Source organism: Notolabrus celidotus, chromosome 2 (assembly GCF_009762535.1).
Source record: "Notolabrus celidotus isolate fNotCel1 chromosome 2, fNotCel1.pri, whole genome shotgun sequence".
In the NCBI taxonomy this organism is placed as follows: Eukaryota; Metazoa; Chordata; class Actinopteri; order Labriformes; family Labridae; genus Notolabrus; species Notolabrus celidotus.
Genome location: NC_048273.1, coordinates 3,866,487 through 3,886,620, shown reverse-complemented (window position 1 = coordinate 3,886,620; position 20,134 = coordinate 3,866,487). Strand labels below are relative to the sequence as shown.

At 41.0% G+C, this 20,134-nt stretch overlaps 1 protein-coding gene across 2 annotated transcripts in view; it reads left to right on the top strand.

Moving 5' to 3' along the window:
• Window positions 1-20: 20 nt before the first annotated feature.
• The window catches only part of LOC117829568 (cAMP-specific 3',5'-cyclic phosphodiesterase 4D-like), a 131,577-nt gene continuing 111,463 nt past the window's right edge, over window positions 21-20,134 (top strand). The window contains exons 1-2 of one of the 2 annotated variants that reach the window (XM_034707134.1): window positions 21-229; window positions 10,118-10,168. In XM_034707134.1, the coding sequence (XP_034563025.1) occupies window positions 10,154-10,168 (15 nt within the window). In that variant the 5' untranslated portion in view covers window positions 21-229; window positions 10,118-10,153. The remainder of the gene's footprint in view (window positions 230-10,117; window positions 10,169-20,134) is intronic. The other variant, XM_034707143.1, reaches the window with a different exon arrangement.

The following is a 20,134-nucleotide window of genomic DNA, read 5'->3' as shown; positions in this document are numbered from 1 at the left end:
GCTTGATGCCCTGACGTCACGGTGGCGGCGGGGCATGAAGCGCTGCATGTTGCAGAGTTTGAAGTCTAACTAACTCACAGACTGACCCACTGTAATAAACATGCAGAGCAACGATCAGTGCGGCAGAGTGACCTGACTGAGACCTCCCACAGGTTCAGAGGAGTCCACCTGAGACTGTGAGTCCACCTGAGACTGTGAGACCCACCAGAGAAGACGGACTGACTCTGAGGTGAGTGACAAGAAGTCTCTGAAACTTTTCCTCCTGTGTGTGGAGCTGTGACAGAGAGGCAGACAGCCGGGGTGTTAATGTGTACATGTTGGAGATGAAGAGGTTTAAATGATCACCATGAGGCTGATAGTTTCCTCCTGGGGGAAGGAACATCTGAAAAGTCTTCTAGTGTCCACACAGGACACACTGAGGGACATAATAAAGGCTGGAACTGCAAACGAATATACAAATGAAGCTTTTTAACATCACTTAATATTCATTTTAATTAATTTTATTTGTACAATTCACAGAAAACATGTTTTAAGTAGCTTCAAAACATGATATCTGTATTAAATCCTCCTGCAGGGACTCGCCCTGTTCTTATATTTGTATAGTATCCTCAATGTTTATCATGAGATCAGAGCAGCAGTAGATTCCAATCACTGTAATGTTCTAATGTAATATACTGAAAGCAGCACGGTGTCTGCTGAGCTGCTGGAATCATTTCATGAGCAAACCAACATGGAATGTATTTCCCCAAAATATTTACTCGTACCCTCCTGCTGTCTTTATCTCCTTCCTTCCTCCATATCTGTTTCCTTCATTCTGTCTCTGCATGACACACACACACACACACACACACACACACACACTCACATGCACACACACACACACACGCACACACACACACATGCACTTGGATGTTTGAAAGTTGAATCCTTCTTTGCTTATCTGAATTATTGTGTTGTATATGTGTGTTTCTCTTAGACACATAATTTCATAATCTGAAGCATAAAAATATGCAAAGAAAATATGCAATTTCATTCAGCTCATTTCTTCTTTTATTGTTGAGTAAAGACAGTTCATAGTTGTTGTTTTTTCAAAGATCTGTTTATATGATTTTTTACAAATTATATACAGAAGATCAATGTGAACAATTCAGTATAGGAAAATAGAATAAGTAGATAAGTGAATGAATGAAAATAATAATAATAATAATAATAATAATAATAATAATAGTAATAATAATACTACTACTACTACTACTACTAATAATAATAATAATAATAATACAAATAAATAAATAAATACATACATAATTAGAGAAGAGAAAGAAATAGTGGAAATACAATAAAATAAATATTTTAATATTTAAAAAATAAACAAGTACAAAAGGTAAAATAGTTAGAATAATAATGATACTAATAAAAAAAAATATATATATATATATATAGACGACAAAAAAAAATTGGAAATACAATAAAATAAATAGGTCAATATTTAAAAAACAAATAACAGAAACATAAACATAAAAAATAAAAAGAAGAATCACCACATGTGATAATCTGCATCTACAGAACAACAGAACATGTCCTTCCTCAGTTCATAGTTTTTATCCCCACATTGCACACACTTGTTCTGTTAGTCTAAAATACTGTATTCTTGTATATATATGTACACTACCAGTCAACTTTGGAAACACCTTCTCCTTTAAGGGTTTGTATTTATTTTAATTATTGTAAACACTGTAGATTAATACTGAAGACATCAAAACTGTGAAAGAAAATATATGGAATTATTTAATCAACAGAAGTGTTAAACAAAGCAGAATATGTTTTATATTTTACATTCTGTAAAGTAGCCTCCTTTTTCCTTCATGACAGCTTTGCACACTCTTGGTATTCTCTCAGTCCGCTTCATGAAGTGGTCTCCTGGAATGGTTTCTCTCAGTCTGCTTCATGAAGTGGTCTCCTGGAATGGTTTCTAATTAACATGAGCCTTGTCAAGAGTTCATTTGTAGAATGACTTGCCTTCTTAATGTGTTTGAGACCATCAGTTGTGTTGTTCAGAGGTAGGGTTAGCACACAATGGATAGTCCTATTTGACTACTGTTGTAATCCAGATTATGGCAAAACCAGATTATTTCATAGTTTTGATGTCTTCAGTATTAATCTACAGTGTTGAACATAATTAGAATAAATAAAATGAATGAGAAGGAGTGTCCAAACTTTTGACTGGTAGTGTTGTATATCCTAGCTTTGAATACCTCCACTCTGCAGTGTTGTAATCTTCACACAGCCAACTGTCAGGCTCCTTGTGGTTTCAAAGCTGTCAGATCTGTTTCTCTGTCATGGGAAACTTTGAGAATCCTTCATGTCATCAGTTTTTAAAAAAAGCCACAAACAGAAAGAGAAGCAGCGCAGTCCTCTCGGTGACCATTAGATGGCGTGCTGCTCCAGCGCTGAGCGGCTCTTATCTCCTCCATCAGGATCTGAAGCTGTTTGATCTGCAAACATTTGCAGAGCCAGAAGTTAAATCTGCGTTTGACTTTCTGCTTGAGTCACCGCTAATCTGACAGAGAGAGGCCTGTTGTCTTCTCACTTCTCTGGAAGTCACTGTGAGAAAGAAAAACAGGTGTGGCTCAGACTGAAGGCCGGTTGCCAAGTTCGTCACAGCAGCAGGTTTTACTGAGTGTGGTTTTACAGTTTAGAACTCCAGTGGAAGTGTTTTTCTTTTGCAGAAGTTAAGATGACTTTAATTCTCATTCAATATCTTAATTATTCTCACAATGAATCAATTATTCCTTGGTCTGGAAATTGTGAAACGTGTTTCCTGAAGCCTAAGTAGTAGCCCTTAAATTTAATGGGTTTTTTTTGTTTTCAAAGACAACAACTCAACATATTGTTATTTAGGGCAGGAGTTCCCAAACTTTCCAGCCTGTGACCCCCAAAATATAGGTGTCCAACACTGGTGACCCCCACTGTCCCTCAAAGTGATTTAATGTGTCTTCATTTAGCTGGTCTACAGAAATGACCCTACCTATATGAGCATGTGTCTGTGTTTCCTGTGCCGTTATAATGAACCTGCTGCTACTGATGCTTTAGATAATTAACTGTTCACTAACCCTAAACTTAGGAGGCATCTGGAAACAAAGAAAGGCAGGAAACTCATTACATTTTCTATTTTCAAGGTTTTATTTCAAGTTCAGCCTCTGCTTTTGTCAATATTTTTTTACTATAAATGAGTAAAATTTAATATTTTTAGATAACTTTTGTAATTCAACTTTTTTTTATTGCATTTTTTTTAGTATTTCTTTGTTTACAAATTATATATAAGTAATACAAAACCAACAAAGAGAAGAAAAAATAAATAAATACTAAAAATACTAAAATAATAATAAAAATAAATAATTAACAGTTCAAACAAAAAGGATGATAATTATAAGAAAACAAAAATAAATAATAATAATAAATATTTTTAGATACATTTAAAAAAACGACAGTCTGGAAGACATCTCATATCAGTCAGGTGTAATGCAGAGCTTCTGGGTTGAATCACATGAACAGAGGAGAGAGAGATGAGAGGATCTGTCTCACTCTCATTTCTCCTCTGTAAAATGAAGGATGCTTTGATCTAGGGATGCACCTTTCCTACTTTTAGGTCCTGATACTGATATCGATACCTGGGCTTTGGTATCTGCTGATAAGATCCTGGTATTGATTTAAAGATCTCTATTCCTTAATGTGAGGCTAGAATCATGTTTTGGCAACTTCAGGCTTTCCTGACTTGATGGTGAACTGTACCTGGGTTCCAAGTGCTAAACCAGAGGCTGGAATCCCTTCATTTCAAGGATCTGGAACAATTAAATCCAATAACCTGTCCATTTCTTCACACTTTGAATCCATTAATTGAAGGTTTCTTGTTTCTTTGCAGTCGGCTACAGCTGACGTAAACTTCCTCCTTCGGGCTTCCATTATATTTTTCAGCGCGACTGACATCCGTGGAAACATTAGTGCTGCACATGTTGCAAGTTTCAGGCAGAGTTGTTAGCAAAAGAAGCGTGACATGCACCTAAGAACTGAGATGAATAGATCTGCCATATGGATCGGCACTATATATCGGCCCTTTGTCACCGATATACAATCTAGCTTTTGGAGTCCGATCAAGCCAATATCCGATACCAGGATCGGATCAGTGCATCCCTACTTTGATCCTCTACTAACATTGATTATTACCCGGCTCTCTCACTCATCATCTGGCTGTGTAAGATGCTTGATTCTGATTGGTCAAAACCCCTTGATGATGGTTATTAACTTTCACTAACATGAGCAACACCAGAGGCAAACTGTTTATTTGTAAAGGTGTGTGAACCTCAGAGCTCAGAGAAGAAGGAGAGCTGAATGAGGACAGGTTCATGTTCAATCCACCGAAACAGGCAGAGAAGAATCCATCACCATGGAACGATCACTGACGAGGAATCACTGGGACTATTTTTAATAAACTGTAAACATAAATCATTTAAATCAATACAATCATCTTTAATCAAAGTGTTTGTATTTTAAGTTAGTAGCCAGGTAATAAGCAGCTTCGCATCTGGTCTTGTCTCACCCTGTCAGGATTCTATTTCCCATAACTGCCTGATAACCGTACATTATCCGGCTCATATTAGTCCCACTTATCAACGCTGTTTAAACATACGTCTGATTTTAAAACGTGCGTCATGCTCAAATAAAAAGAAGGAGGGACCAACTAGTAAAGAAAATCAGCCCGTCAGCACTCCTAATGAACACAATCTAAGATAACAGGAGGGTAAAAAAGGAGCAGTGGGGGGATTCTCAGGGAGTCATGTGAGCTGGACTATTTTAAGGTCTTAGACTTGGTATCCATGTTGGAGTTCACTTTGATATTCTGTGGAAAAAGGACTCCAGACGTCTGATAGTTCTATAAAATATGAAAGATATCTCTTAGAGCTGTGTGTGTGAGTGTGTGTGTGTAAGTGTGAGTGTGTGTGGATGTTAAAGATAAACACACAAACACATTGTACAGACCCTTTGTTGGTCTTATCAGCTTATACTTTAACAAGCCTATCTGCTGTGAGTCATCACAACGGCCGCATCACAAGACACCTTGGGTGTTCACTTTATGGTGGTTGATTGTAGCGTTTGAGACGAGGTCAGGTCTGCTGAGATAGTTAATTATTACAGTCTGCAGGGCTGGACACCTTGCACTGCACTCTCTGCAGCTTCTGAATAATTACAGCACAAGATGTTTTTATTTTACTGAATGTTTTGCACTAATAAAAGAACAGAAGAAAACATCACTGCTTGATAACAAGAGCCAGGATATGAGAGGCAAATTCAACTCAGCGCTGACTTTAGAGGCAAGACGTGCAGGAGGAGACAAAAACCACAGACGGGCCTGAGTAATAAAAACATGCAACATAAACACACAGCTTTAATGTAGAATGAAGCATTTTATGAAAGGTCTATCCTCTATCCCTCTCTCCAACTCGGTCTCTGCAGATGTGTGTCTAACATGAGTCTGGTCCTGCTGGAGGTTTCTGCCTGTTAAAGTAAATGGTCAGGACAAGTTACAGTGGCAAGGACAAACTTCCTTTAACAGGCAGAAACCTCCAGCAGGACCAGACTCATGTTAGACACACATCTGCTGAGACCGTGTTGGAGAGAGGGATAGAGGGAGATGAGATGACAGTGGTGAGATTGATAGAAGTAGTTGCAGCAGCTGGAGTCTGGCATGTCCACAGCAGCAGAGATCCAGAGGAACCTACGAGACAAGGGAGCTCAGGGACTCCAGAAAGGTCTATGGTTAGTAACTTTAATGGGACAGGAAGAGTTAAAGTAAGAGACAGGCAGAGAGAGGAGAGAGAGGGGAAGACAGGATCCCAGTGTGTCAGTCTAAGCCTATAGCAGCATAACTAAGAGCTGGTCCAAGCTCTAACTATAAGCTTTATCAAAAAGGAAAGTTTGAAGCCTACTCTTAAAAGTAGAGAGGGTGTCTGCCTCCTGGACCCTGACTGGTTGATGATTCCAAAGGATTTAACAGGCAGAAACATCCAGCAGAACCAGACTCATGTTAGACACACATTTCTGAGACCGTGTTGGAGAGAGGGATAGAGGGAGATGAAGGGAGAGAGAAGAACCTACGAGACAAGGGAGCTCAGGGACTCCAGAAAGGTCTATGGTTAGTAACTTTAATGGGACAGGAAGAGGTAAAGTAAGAGACAGACAGAGCCCTGAGCTCCCTTGTCTCGTGCTATGATTTAGGATTTCTAGAAAAGTCTCACAAGATTGTTTTTGTATATGTAAACATTGTGTATGCAGGCCGCTGTCTGTCAGCATGTGAACAGCTGGTCCTGTTTACTCTGGGGTTTTCCATGAAGACGTGCAGCTTTTATTAAAACAGCAGCAGCAGCAGGACACTGTTCAGCAGTAAAGATGTGTACATTTCCCAGAACTTCTCATGTTGTCAGGAAAAAACAAAATGTCACATGGCTTTAATAAAAGTGATAAACCGGCCAGTGTCGGTGAAGATTGAAGGACTCAGCAGCAGCCATGGAAGAGCTTTCAGTGCACGCAAAGAGAAACCATGAAGAGAGCTTTGTTTGTGAGGAGGAATCAGACAAGAAGGAAAGAACAGGACTGAAGATGTTCCCTAAAACTCTGTTGACTCTGTAGATACCATAACAAGGATACGCTCCATGAAGCAGGATTCTCTGATAACTTCATGCAGTGAAAAAGTTCCATACTTTCCATCGTTTTTTTTAAGAATTTGAAATTGTGATATAATCTTAAGATATATTTTTGGGCCTTTTTGCCTTTATTGATAGGACAGCTGAAGAGAGACAGGAAATGTGGGGATGCATAATTTGCGTCATTTACTGCCCGACCAGAACTTGCATCTCCTCACATTTTTACATGTAAATCACTCGCGCCATAATTTAATTTGTGCTTGTTGTGAACGCCCCTTCATGAAATTGAAGACTTAAAGGGATATAGAGGAGTCCATGTCTTTCATCAGCTCCTTATATGAAAATCTTCCTTAGCTGCTCATATTCAACCCTTGGGCTGAAGATTAGAATAAATTACGTCTAATAGCAGAGTAGAATAATCTCCTAAACCCTGTGAAACAACATAAATCAATCAAATGTTATCTTTTTTATTTTGTTGTCACAAGTGACCCCCAAAGAACCCACTCTATGTGAGGAAGAGGCTTCAACTCTAGTTTTACCATCACTGCAGACTTAATGGTGAAATGACTTTGTCCATCATGTCCCCTCAATACTTTCACACTGGACTTTCACCTGGACATTAAAGCTGGGGTTGGTCGTCAGATTTAGATACACTTTTTGTTATACTGGTTAAAATGATCTTTATGTCCTGATGGCAATCAATACATAATGTGTTCCTAAAAAAGAGTGAAAAAAACCTGCTATCTACAGCCGGAGTAAACCTGGGAAAACACCAACCAATCACCGTTTTTTGGCTCCCCAAATTTTAAACCAATCAAATCTGCTGTTCTGCCCTCCTCCTGCAGAGCGTACATTTCCCCGGCGTGCACTCCTCTGAGTCCCCGTCTCCTGCCTCTACTTCCCCTGACTCTACTGACTGCCCCTCTCGCTCGTCCTTGGGTCTGTCCCCTCTGACCTGATGAGGTGCTTTGCTCAGGACTGTAGTCCGGATCAGAGTCAAAAAAGCTCTCACCAACAAGCAGAATAATTAATGACGTTCAGTAAGTCCTACAGAAAATATATATTTATTGTAGCGTCCGTCCGGACGCTGTAGTGATGACGAGCCGATTGGTGAACACGTTGATCTTTAATAACCGGTCACTGTCGGCTGTGATCACATCAACCAACAAAACAACAATCAATGTTTGAATGAATGAAGAACTTCTCCTCTTGTCTCTCCTCTCTCCCGCTCACACACTCTACACCTCTCCTGATGCCTTCACTGACCGTCAACACTGTAGGAATTAAGAGCATCTACACTGAACATGTTTAACAAACAGTAGAGTTGTTACAGTATTATATATGTGTTATAACTTTTCTCCTGATATCGTGTCACCAGTACAACTGGATAATGCTAGCATGACAGTTGTGAGTACTAACAGCAGCCATGTTTGTTTGTGTTTTTAACTTTCACTATGAGAATGTTTTGGTGAGGACCGGTTTTGAATCAGTCACCATCATATGGTCGAGAATCAGCAGCGCTCGTGCATGTGAGGGGGGGGGGCGTCGTTTTGGAGGAGCTCCGAGGGAGGAGGGGAGGGGTTAGACGGAGTCATGAGGAAAAGCTACATTCAAATTCATGCTGGTTTTCCGAGACTACCAACAAGAGCCTGTGTCCACTAGAAGCATTGTTGTTTTTTGCAGTGGCAGTCCCTGTTTCATATACAAAATAAGGGTGGGAGGATCGATCCCAAAAAATACTACAGATACTACGCCTCATTTTTGAAGATTGATTCCAGCGTTAATAGGATGGATACCAGTTTCAGTTTCTCTCTTCTAGGTTTTGTCCATTTCATCAAAGAGTAGATCTGTCTGTGTAAACAACACTCCGTTCTCTTGAACACACTTAGTGCATGCACTCTTTGCTTCTCCACTGCTGCCGTCCTGTGTGCTCAAACAACCAACAAACGCATCACGCAGCGCTTAGTAACGGTGCCAATCAGACATGCATTGCGTGCCGTGATGGCTGAAAGTAAGAGGAGCATCTTGTGGAGCTATTTTACAGCTGTCACTGAAAATGTAGAGAACTGTGATGTGTGTAGGAAGGCTGTTCGCTCCTGTGGAAACACCATCAATTTATTAAAACATATAAAAATCCACGTCAAAGAGAATTCTGAGTTTCAAGAGAAAAGAAGGGAGGCGGAGGGAAATGCTTCAGGCAGAGTATTTGTTGTTTGCCTTTAAAAACTGTCCTGTGTTTTAACACGCATGTAATACATCAAAGTACATAAGATACTTTTAATAATAGAAAGTATTGATATCGGCGATTCTGGCTTTGTATTACTTGGTATCGGATCGAAAACAAAATTTGTGGTATCACACACCCCTAATACAAAACCACTAAGGGATGCAGAAGTGGCATGGGACAACTTTTTGTTAGCTAGCCACAGTAAGCAGCTGTATGAAGTGCTCTGAAATTAAGGTTGTGGGTGCAGCTAGTGCAAAAAATAGTCAGTGGACACAGGCCCTAACTCTGCTGTCTGCCTGTTATAAATGTTATATCTATTTATGGGCCTTCAATGAGTCAAAATTAAAAATGACAGCCTATAATATCCTGGTGTTTAGATCTTCCACCAATAATGTCACTCTATTCGGGGTTTTCAGGGTCCTTAATGCAACCCAGAGGACCACACATGAGGTATTTTAGGAGATTTATTACTGATTTAAAGCTCTAAAAACACGACCACAGAGCGACCGTTTTATGATTAGTTGTCCCTCATATAAAGCTCTTAAAAATGTCCATGTCTCCAAATTAAATTTACAATTTACAATTGACAAGACGACGCAGTTAATCTCCGCTGCTGTCCGGTTTGTGTAATAATTGTTGTTTTATTGTGTTTAATGTTGTTTTACAGCCGAACGTTATGAGCTCATGTAGACGGAGCTCAGTGAGCGCCTGACTTGAAAAGGAACAAACTGGTTGATGAAAGTAATAAAAAAGCTTCATCACGTCCTCTCCTGTGTGGATTGAAAGCTTTTTAGCTTTTTGTAATGCCTCCCGCGATGATGGGGCAGGTTATATTTTTGTTTCATGCATTACAGATCTGTTTTATCACTTCTTCTTATACGTCTATCTTTCTATTTCCCCCCCTTTTTTTTATCCAAATCACAGCTGCTACATTTTTCAAAGTCAAAGAAAAGGTTTGAAGTTATTCTGAATGTGGGATCTCTCTGCAGAAAGTAAAATGATGGATGATTCATTTCCACATGAGCTGAAAGTTTCACTTCATTTTGTGTCATGAGACGGAGCTATTGGAAGATGTTTTATTAGAATACTTCATAACGATCGATTTGTAGTCGTGTCTTTAAAAAGAAAAGTCTCCTCGGAGTGATGAATCTCATTTTAAAATCACCTCTTTGTTGTTTTTCCTTTGTTTCAGCTGCTGTCCCGCTGCTGCAACAAATAACCAGAATCAATGTCTCGACTTGAGGTAAATGAGATTTTATACACATACACACACACACACACACACACACACACACACACAAACACACACACACACACACACACACACACACACACACCTGTCTTATCAGGTCTGTAGTTTGAACTATCATTGATAAGTCCTCCTGAGATCAAACCCTGAGCGTGATTCTACAGTCGTGTCTCTCTGTCGGCTGATGACTCAGTTTGGACCAGATTACCTCGAGGCCATAAAAGCTTTATCTTTATTTTAGGGTTGTGTGTGCAGTTAATAAAGACTCAGGGGACACACACACACACACACACACACACACACACACACACACACACACACACACACACACACACTGATACAAACAATGAATAACTGATTATGAATTGTTTGCACAAAAGCTTGAAGCAATTTTAAAATGTTCCTCATGATCCTCTGAGTTTACTTTAAAATCTCCTCTAGTAAAATTTGCAAGGTTAGAGCTTTAAATCCAATATAGAAGCAAGTTGGTGATAATGGATTTTATTGAATCCTAAAGAAAGTATATCAGTGAAGGTCAAAGATTGTTGATAGCTTAACAAAGTGACAGTTGACTGAACTAAGGTGCCTTTTGTTGTGAAAGACAATGCCACATTACTGAGAGTAGGGATGTTCCAAAGCAACTCATTTCCTAATTACTAATTTAGATTCTGTTAAACCAACTTCTCAGGAAACTCGAAATTGAGCACAAATTATTTAACACAGCTGTGGGTGAACAATGTCAAATTGGTCTGCAGAGTGTATCTAACAACAGCAGAGCTAGCACCACCAAACTTCAGTCCTTCAGTCGGGGTGGTTATATGCAGTTTAACCCCCCACAGCCTGTGTACGACTTTATCTGCTGCGCTATGAGATGACATCTGTGGAGTTGTAGAGCAATATGGCCTGGTTGTTTATACTTCTGCGTTGACCGTACGCAGCAGTGGCCAGTACGGACGTGAGCTCTACATACTTTACGTCAATGTGTCTGCGTCGAGCTGCAGTACCTTGGCTTGGTCCTTGGAGGTGGTGTGATCAAGCCGATGCTGGACAAAGTGGGAGGGAGAGGCCAACCACCCAGAAACAGGTAAAGTTCTTTCTGGGTCTGGTGGGCTGGTACCGGCGCTTCATTCAGGACTTCTCTGCGAGGGCGGCACCCTTAACTGATCTCTCTAGCAAGGCACAAACCAAGTTGGAGTGGGGGGAGGAGCAGGAAAAGGCCTTTCAGGACCTTAAGGGAGCCCTATGCCAGGAGCCGGTGCTGCAGAGCCATAGACTGTAAAAAATATGGACGTAGTATCCGTGATGTCACCCATCTGTTCCTGAGAGCTGTTTTGAAGCAAATCGACGGCAGCAGCCATATTGGTAATGCGGAACTCAACTAGGCAGAGTGTGACGTAGTGTGAGTCTCTTAGCCAATGGCTGTGTGTTCCCGATCGGGAGTCACGTCAGTCATGTCCTTATTTGGGCAAAACTCATAATCTTAATATCTTCTTAACCGTCACGTTAGAAAAAAATTCACCCCCCATACAGTGTGTGCCATTAGAGAGATTAGCTTCATAGGGCCAAGCCGTTTTTTGAACCAGGCTGTAAACATGTTTATTAATGCTGCAAAGATCGTCTTTTTCCCATTCATATCTATGTGGTTTCCGGTGTTTCTGCAGCCAGCCTCAAGAGGATTTTCGATGTATTGCAGTTTATATCACTTCCGCATTGGCTTCATTGTTTGAGACCGGAGTTTGCCGCTTGTGCAGAGCCCAAACTTCAGTTACCTGCCGAAACGCTAGAGGGCAGTGTGGTCCCTCTGACTTTTTCCACAGTGATTCAGAGCTTATTATGTTAATTTAGAGCTGATGCATGTTGCTGTTTATCATACAGCAATGGTTACAGGGAAGACTAGAGAGGAGACCAAGCGGCCGCGAGAATTGAAGCCAATGCAGAAGTGCTAAAAACTGCAGTTCATCAAGTGTCCACTAGAGGCTGGCTCCTGAAGGACCAGAAAACACATACACACACATTCAAAGAAGACGATCTTAACAGCAGAAATAAACATGTTTGGAGCGTGATAAAAAAACACGAGTGTAGTCTGGATAGCTCATTTCTCTCTCGTCACACACTGTACGGGGGGTGAATTATTTCATAATGCGGTCATTTCAAAGATATTGAGATTACGAGTCTTCCAATGAGAGGCGCAGCTGACTTGATTGACAGGCGGGAACACTGTAGCTGTTAGCTAGTTGCCTCAAAGCCTGCCTCTTTACCTCACACTCGCTCGACAGCAGTTATGTTGAGTTCAACATTTCCAATATGGCTGCCGCCGCCAATTGGCATCAGAGCCGCGCTCCAGTAACAGATGGCTGACGTCACGGATACCAAGTCCATTATTTATACAGTCTATGCTTTAGACGTAACATATGTCCGGCATTTAGGCTGAAATAGTTAAGATATTTAGAACAAGTTCAACCGACTGGCGGTGAAGATGATTTCTTTGGATCCTCTTTCAGCTTTTCTTCAGACTCTGATTTTGAATGCGCTCAGGAGAGGCGGCAGCAATAAGAATTCAAAGCACAAATCAGAAAACAGATGAAGTCGTTTAATTCTGTAAAGTGTTTTCGTCTCTGTGGACTTCTCCTCGGATTCACTGCAGAGCAATTTCAAACAGGAATGCCTGCAAGAAGTCCAAACACGCTTTCTGTGAAAGAGAAGTTTCTCCTGTGAGACAGAAACTTTTCCATTTTCAATCAGTGATCTGTAAACTCACGGAGCGTCAGATTCAGAGAGTCTACTGCAGAGTAGCTGATTTATATATAAATCTGTGAGGTATCAAATTTCAAAATTCCATGATCCAATTTACTGTTCAAACTGTGCAAGTTATTAAAAAGGATAAAATGACTTCAGCAGAGTCTGAAAGATGGAAACAGTTAAACCAGCTTTTACTCTGACCTGAATCTTCAATCCCTCTCAGCTTTTTATTTATTATCGCTGACTAATCTGTGGAAATTAAATGTCAAATGTATCACACTTCTTTGAAACCTGGACCTTTTGTTTTTTTAACATTTAAGCTCTGAATGACTAATAAAGAAAAGACGTGTTCCTTCATAAATAGATCATCAACATCTCAGTGTCTTTGTCTATTAGAGAGTTCTTGTTGTGGCCTCTGGCGTGGTTCATTGTTATTCTGAGTGTCTGACAACCTCCCGGAAAAGATCTCTACCTACGCTCTCACGATATGATTCAGTGTCTGACGCCGTCTTCCTGTAAAACATCATGATTTTTATGATTACTAAATGAGATTTTCCTTGAGAGAGACTTCTGATTCATCTCTTACAAAAAGGTTCTTTCAAAAAATCTATTGATCGCTTTCAGGAATATTTTCACGATGACGTCTAATATGAGAAATAACAACTTGAGCCGAGCAGCTTTGGCAGGAGGGTCAGTGTATCGTCCACTTTTAGAGTCCCTGTGAGGAGTTTTTTGAAACGGGGTAAGTTTTTAAATCACCATTAACACACAGAGCAATTCAAAGTGCTTTGAGAAGAGTGGCCACATCTTTGGGGCGGCCGTGGCTCAGTGGGTAGAGTCGGTCGACTATCAATTGGAAGGTTGGCGGTTCGATCCCAGCTCCAGCAGTCACATGCCGAAGTGTCCTTGAGCAAGTCATTGAACCCCAAATTGCTCCCTCTGTTGTTCAGATGTTTGTGAATGTGAACGAATGAGATCAACTAAAGGCTGATTTATACTTCTGTGTTGAATCAACGGCGTACCCTACGCCGGGGGTCCACGTAGCTCTCGTACCTACGCCGAGGCCTACGCACGTAGCTGACGTGCACCTCCTCCAAAATGTAACTCCCCGTAGAGCCGACGCGGACCGCAAGCCCTGTGATTGGTCCGCTCGGCGGCTTTGTCTTTCCTGCATTTACAACACTTCCGGGATCCCGGACATCGGCCGCACATCGGCCGTGTATTTCATCTCCTCCTCTCTATTCTTCATGTAATCATGTCTGTATGATAAACAGCAACATGTATCAGCTGTAGATTAACATAACACGCTCTGAAACTCTGTGGAAAAGTAAACAGAGATCGTAGTGGGACCGGAAGCAGGCGGCCGGCTATCAGAGAGACCGCACTGCCCTCAGGCGTTTTGGCGGAGAATTGCTGCGCGACATGGACACATCGACGCACAAGTATGTGGGGCTCATGTCCGCGTCAGCCCCTGCTGCGTAGGGGAGACGCAGAAGTATAAATCAGCCTTAATACTGATGGTCCTGTCCCTCACTATCAGCCTCTACCATCAGTGAGTGAATTGCTTGAGGCTGGCTGCAGAAACACCAGAAACCACATACACACCAATTCAAAAGAGACGATCTTTGCAGCAATAATAAACATGTTTACAGCCTGGTACAAAAAACGGCTTGGTTACAGTAGCTAATCTCTGTATCGGCACACACTTTTTTTCTAACGCGACGGTTCAGAAGATATTAAGATTGCGAGTTTTTGCCCAAATAAGGACATGACTGAGTGGACTCCCGGTCGGGAACACATAGCTGTTGGCCAGGAGGCTCAAACTCCGCCTCTTTACGTCACACTCTGCCTGGTTGAGTTCCGCATTTCCAATATGGCTGCCGCCGTCCACTGACTTCAAAACAGCTCTCAGGAACAGATTGGTGACATCACGGACACTACGTCCATATTTTATACAGTCTATGGTACAGACATTGCGATGGCGGCAGATGAAGATATGACAGTTGAGGTTGCACCATCAGTGTTTACTTCACACAGACGACACCTGAGTGGACGTACTCTAAGCAGGAGTGGTTGAGTGCAGGGATTAAACTGTAGTTATTGTAGCATGAAATAAAGAGGGGCAGAGTTTAAGATACCCGACCTAACCTCTTACACACGAAACCCTTCTGCTCCCACCGCCTGATGAGTCAATCACGACACAGCCGTGCCTACAGCGAGACGGCGATGGGATTTTATAGCAACGGCTTGATTGGAGGCTGGCTCTATTTATGGATGCATGCTAATCACACCCTGTGCACCCCCTGGTTGTCATTATACACACAGGTGAATGTTTTCAGCCGTGCATCGGAGGAGCAGGCTTCTCCAGGCTGTCACACATCAACAGCACTCAATGTGAGGTTTTCAAACGCTCCTCTTACGGCTGTGATTAATTAATATTCATTTTCAAAATTAGGTGAGCGGCAGCAGCAGCTTTGATTGCTCTCATGAGCTCGGGGAAGGATCAGCGTGTCCTAATGAAATGCTCTTATCCTCTGTGATTGCATCATCACGCCGTCAGGGCTCAGTGTGCATGAGGGGAAGGTGTGTTTGTGTGTGTTGACATCAGTCACTTAAAGGCTCTTGTTTATTCTTTATGTATAATTTTTCCATCTTCCTGAATTTGAAGCACTTTGCTCTTCAAGTGGTTAATTCAGAGTACAAAAGGCTCGGACAATTGAATTATGGAATCCATTTTCTGTGTTTATCTGCAGAATATAATAATGATCCAGTTGGAAGAAGTGAGGGATTTGTTTAATGACACAAGAGCGTTGATTAAATGTTGAGTGCTATCGCCACATTTGGCAAACAGGCTAATCAACTGATTCTGCAAAATGAAATGAAGAGAGAGAGATATTTATTGAACCATAAATCAGACAGACTCCTAATGGAAGGACAGTAAAGAACATGAAGCGCTCACTGAAAGATAACACACACATTTTGGCTGCAACAGCTTGTGGACATTCTGCTACAATTTTTCAGTCGGGTTGTTCTGCCAAATCACTCCGAAGAAAGAAAGAAGATGCATCCAAGCTTTGTAAGAAAATAAATCCATAAGAAGACTTTAGGAAGGCCCATATTAAATCTGTGTGTTGGGAAAAGTGAGCAACCTGTGATGATGTAACTGCAGTAGGGGTGAGCCCGACTAAGGATTTGCTTAGTCGAATCTGATTCATCAGATTTTGCCCATAGTGGATGAATAGTGGAATGTTTGTTGTTTCTCCTTATTGACCCAAAGTCTGCATGATGGTGACCACATGACAATATTACACATAACCCTTTACAATTAAGAGACTCATAGCTTAAAGTAAAAGGGACAACAGAATATTATGAGCATAAACTTAGATTTTTTAAATCTATATTACAAAAACAACGAGGTGATGAAGGAGAGAAAACTCAAATAAGGCCACCATCCGTTAAACATGGAACAACGCTCCACTATAGAGAAAGGAATCAGGAGATATTTAAACAGTGTTCACACAGCAGAGAGCAGCACTGCAGAGAGTAGTTTGTCCAACTTAAGACTAAACATTTGTATAATGTTCAAAATCTAACCTGAACCAGCTAAAGGGTTTTTAAATCTCTTAACAGAACCTTTTAAAACAGTCTTTCATCGCGTCTTTGTCCGCTTGAGTCTTTTCAAACTGTACGTGAGGAAAACCATCGTGTGTACGGGCAGAAGTGTGCTCCTTGCTTTGTTGACTGTAAATCCTGTCTTTGAGAATATCCTCTCTGATGGTGTGGAGGTGGATGGGATGCTGTGGATTGTTTTTGAGGCTTCGGACAGTTTTGGGTATCCCTCCTGGTTCTTTTGGCCCCGTACAGTTTTTGTGTGGTCCGGTAATCCTTGATCTCACAGCCCTCTTCATGAAGCTGCTCCTCATCTTCATCACTAGTTTTTAGGATCATCTGAAGTTTTATTTCCTGACATTTTGAGCTGCCATGAACGTAGAAAGATTTAAAGGCCAGCTGAGGTACGTCTGCTCCACAGGTCCCCGCTAAATGGAAGAGTCCACCTTTAATTACCAGGGGAGATTTAATGACCACTTTAAGGAGATTTAACACTTCAAGAGCTGTTCTCAGAGTTACATTAAATAAGTTTATATTTATATCAAAATAGGATATATGAGACACTATTTTTACAGGAAACAGGAAAATGATGTAAAATTAGACATTGAGCACCCCCATGGTTTGAATGGAATGATCCACGTTTCATATGCAAATATTCAACTATGAGATTGGCGGTCGACTAAGGCTCGTTAGAACCAATCGTCGAATATTCAACTATTTGGGGTCACCCCTAAACTGCAGCGCTGTGTTTCCACTCAATATGATGATACAAGAGAGATACTGCAGCTTGAAGCTCAAGTTAGCATTTAGATGTCTTTAAAGGACCAGAGCTTTGTTAAATGTTTGGTTGAGTTGTGTTCTTGCATTCCCCGGATGTTTCCAAGTCTGATTTATGCCACATGTGTTGACATATCACAAGTGACGTAATGTGACGCTGCCACACACTGAAGGATTTATGTTTCCCTTAGGAACAGAGAGTGGAACTGAGATTCATGTGCCTTACTGAATCCATGAATCTCAGAAATTTAGAACCCTGTTCTTGATACTGAAGCCTACTTACAGATCTGTTAAGTTCAAACCATATCATCAAAAACTGCATTTATATAGACAGTCCTGGTATTGGCTCATTGTTGTACTGATGTTATTACTTTTTGCCTTTTTTAGACTTTTTAAAGTTTGTTGATAGAGAACATTTGGTCTGTCTGAAGTATCAGTGAATCATATTTAGTGTGTCTTTCTCTCAAGAAGGTAAAGGTGTATTTATGTCACTGCAGTTTAACACAGAAGCCAAATAATCCCATCAGAAGAAATCAACCAGTACAAGAGGCAGCCAAATCACTGCTCCGTGACTCGCTGATACAGCTGATGTTTGGGGTTTGAGTCCCACTGCGTCCCCGTCACACTGAGCTGAAGATATGTCACGAGCGTGAGTCATGAGTACTGATAGAGCGCCGGACTCCCGATTAATGCAGAATCGTGCTGAGGATCAGTCCCGACTCCCGACAGCTCTCATTGGTTTACAGAGACAGAGCACCCCGCCATCCCTTCTGATCACGCTGCAGCCTCTCTGCCTCCGTCTCATTCTCACTCGCCGTGTGTGACAGAGAAGCAGCTCAGACAGGTGATAACGCAGCCAGCTGCTTCCTCTCTGCTGCTGGAACATTTCTCACTCAGGTTTTTAAAACAAAGACAGGGTGTTCACGAGGAGAAGGAAGGTCCTGATGTAAATGGAGTCATATTCAGAGGCTGTCTGATGGAAATGCATCTGCTACAAAGGGTCAGCTTTGAAGGGAAATCAGTGTGTAAAACAACCGTGTAAGGCAATGCAGATCGCCTAATTTACATCTAGTAGTTGGACAGTAAAACTAAACTACAACATCTCCAGACTAGGAGGTTTCTAACCCTGCAGAACACCAGCAACCTGAGTCCAATAGATGGAACACAGGACATACACTACCAGTCAAAAGTTTGGACACACCTTCTCATTCAATGGTTTTTATTTATTTTAATTATTTTCAACATTGTAGATTAATACTGAAGACATCAAAACTATGAAATAATCTGGTTTTGCCATAATCTGGATTACAACAGTAGTCAAATAGGTCTCTCCATTGTGTGCTAACCCTACCTCTGAACAACACAACTGATGGTCTCAAACACATTAAGAAGGCAAGTCATTCTACAAATGAACTCTTGACAAGGCTCATGTTCATTAGAAACCATTCCAGGAGACCACTTCATGAAGCAGACTGAGAGAATACCAAGAGTGTGCAAAGCTGTCATGAAGGAAAAAGGGGGCTACTTTACAGAATCTAAAATATAAAACATATTCTGCTTTGTTTAACACTTTTTGGTTCATTCAATAATTCCATATATGTTCTTTCATAGTTTTGATGTCTTCAGTATTAATCTACAGTGTTTACAATAATTAGAATAAATACAAACCCTTGAATGAGAAGGTGTTTCTGAACTTTTGACTGGTAGTGTATGTATTTAAAATAAACAACACAGAGTTAAAAAATTCCATTTGAAGTTACTATAAAATCATGGTTAATAAACTTGTGATAATCATTTTGGCCTTAATTGAGCAGCCTTAATTAGAGCTCATGTTCAGTTTGTTCAATACTGATTATGTTTACAATTAGGATGAGTAATCTGCCCTATATTAGATCATAATAATAAAGTGCTTGCTTGCATAACTATCTGCTTCCCAGGCTGGATGTTAATTTGTGTTGATCCCAAACAAACAATATGTTCAATCCATGTGATAATGTGATAGGTCCTGATTGAATTACCCTTCAGATCCAGATCCCAGCCTGGGTCACTCACAGTCCCCCCTGTTTAAAACAACCGGAGAGTCGGACTAAAGCTGAAAGAAACACAAAGCAGTCTCCAGGAATCTGAATAAGTACATTTCCACTGATGAAGTTCCTGTTAGAGTCAGACACATTCTCGTGTGATCTCACTACAGAGTTTGTCCTCTCACAGGGCAGCAGCTCTCTGACACGCACGCACGCACGCACGCACGCACGCACGCACGCACGCACGCACGCACACACGCACGCACGCACGCACACACGCATGCACGCACATCAGGAAGTGGTATTTCCAAAATAAGATAGTTAGTAGAGAGATCTGGTCACTGACTGGCTGCTAAATGAGTTGGTTTTAATAGTAACTTAGTCTCTCTGGTGGATGTGAACTTACTGCAGTTGAGGAACTTTCTTTGAGTGTGAATCTGTATGAAAATCTGATCTTTGGGCACTAACACTTCATGTTGGAACATTTCTAAAACTAAGTTGTAGAAACAGAAGAAAGGAAGTAAAGTGAGAGTTACTAAGAAAGACTCTTCAACTTGTTTAATCGTGATCCTTGGCCACCAACAGATTAAAAAGAACCCGAGTAAGATCCACATACTTACTCATTCAAGCACATACTGTATGTATAACTCCTGCTGAGATACAGGGAAGATTGGGCTCTCCAGGAGGTAATGATTCAATCAGGGACTTTTGTGTTGCACTGATAGATGTCTAAAGGTTAACTTTTCTAGTTAGACCTCATTTTACATTCCTTACATTTCTTTATTGGGGTGTGTTACATTCAAAAACCTCC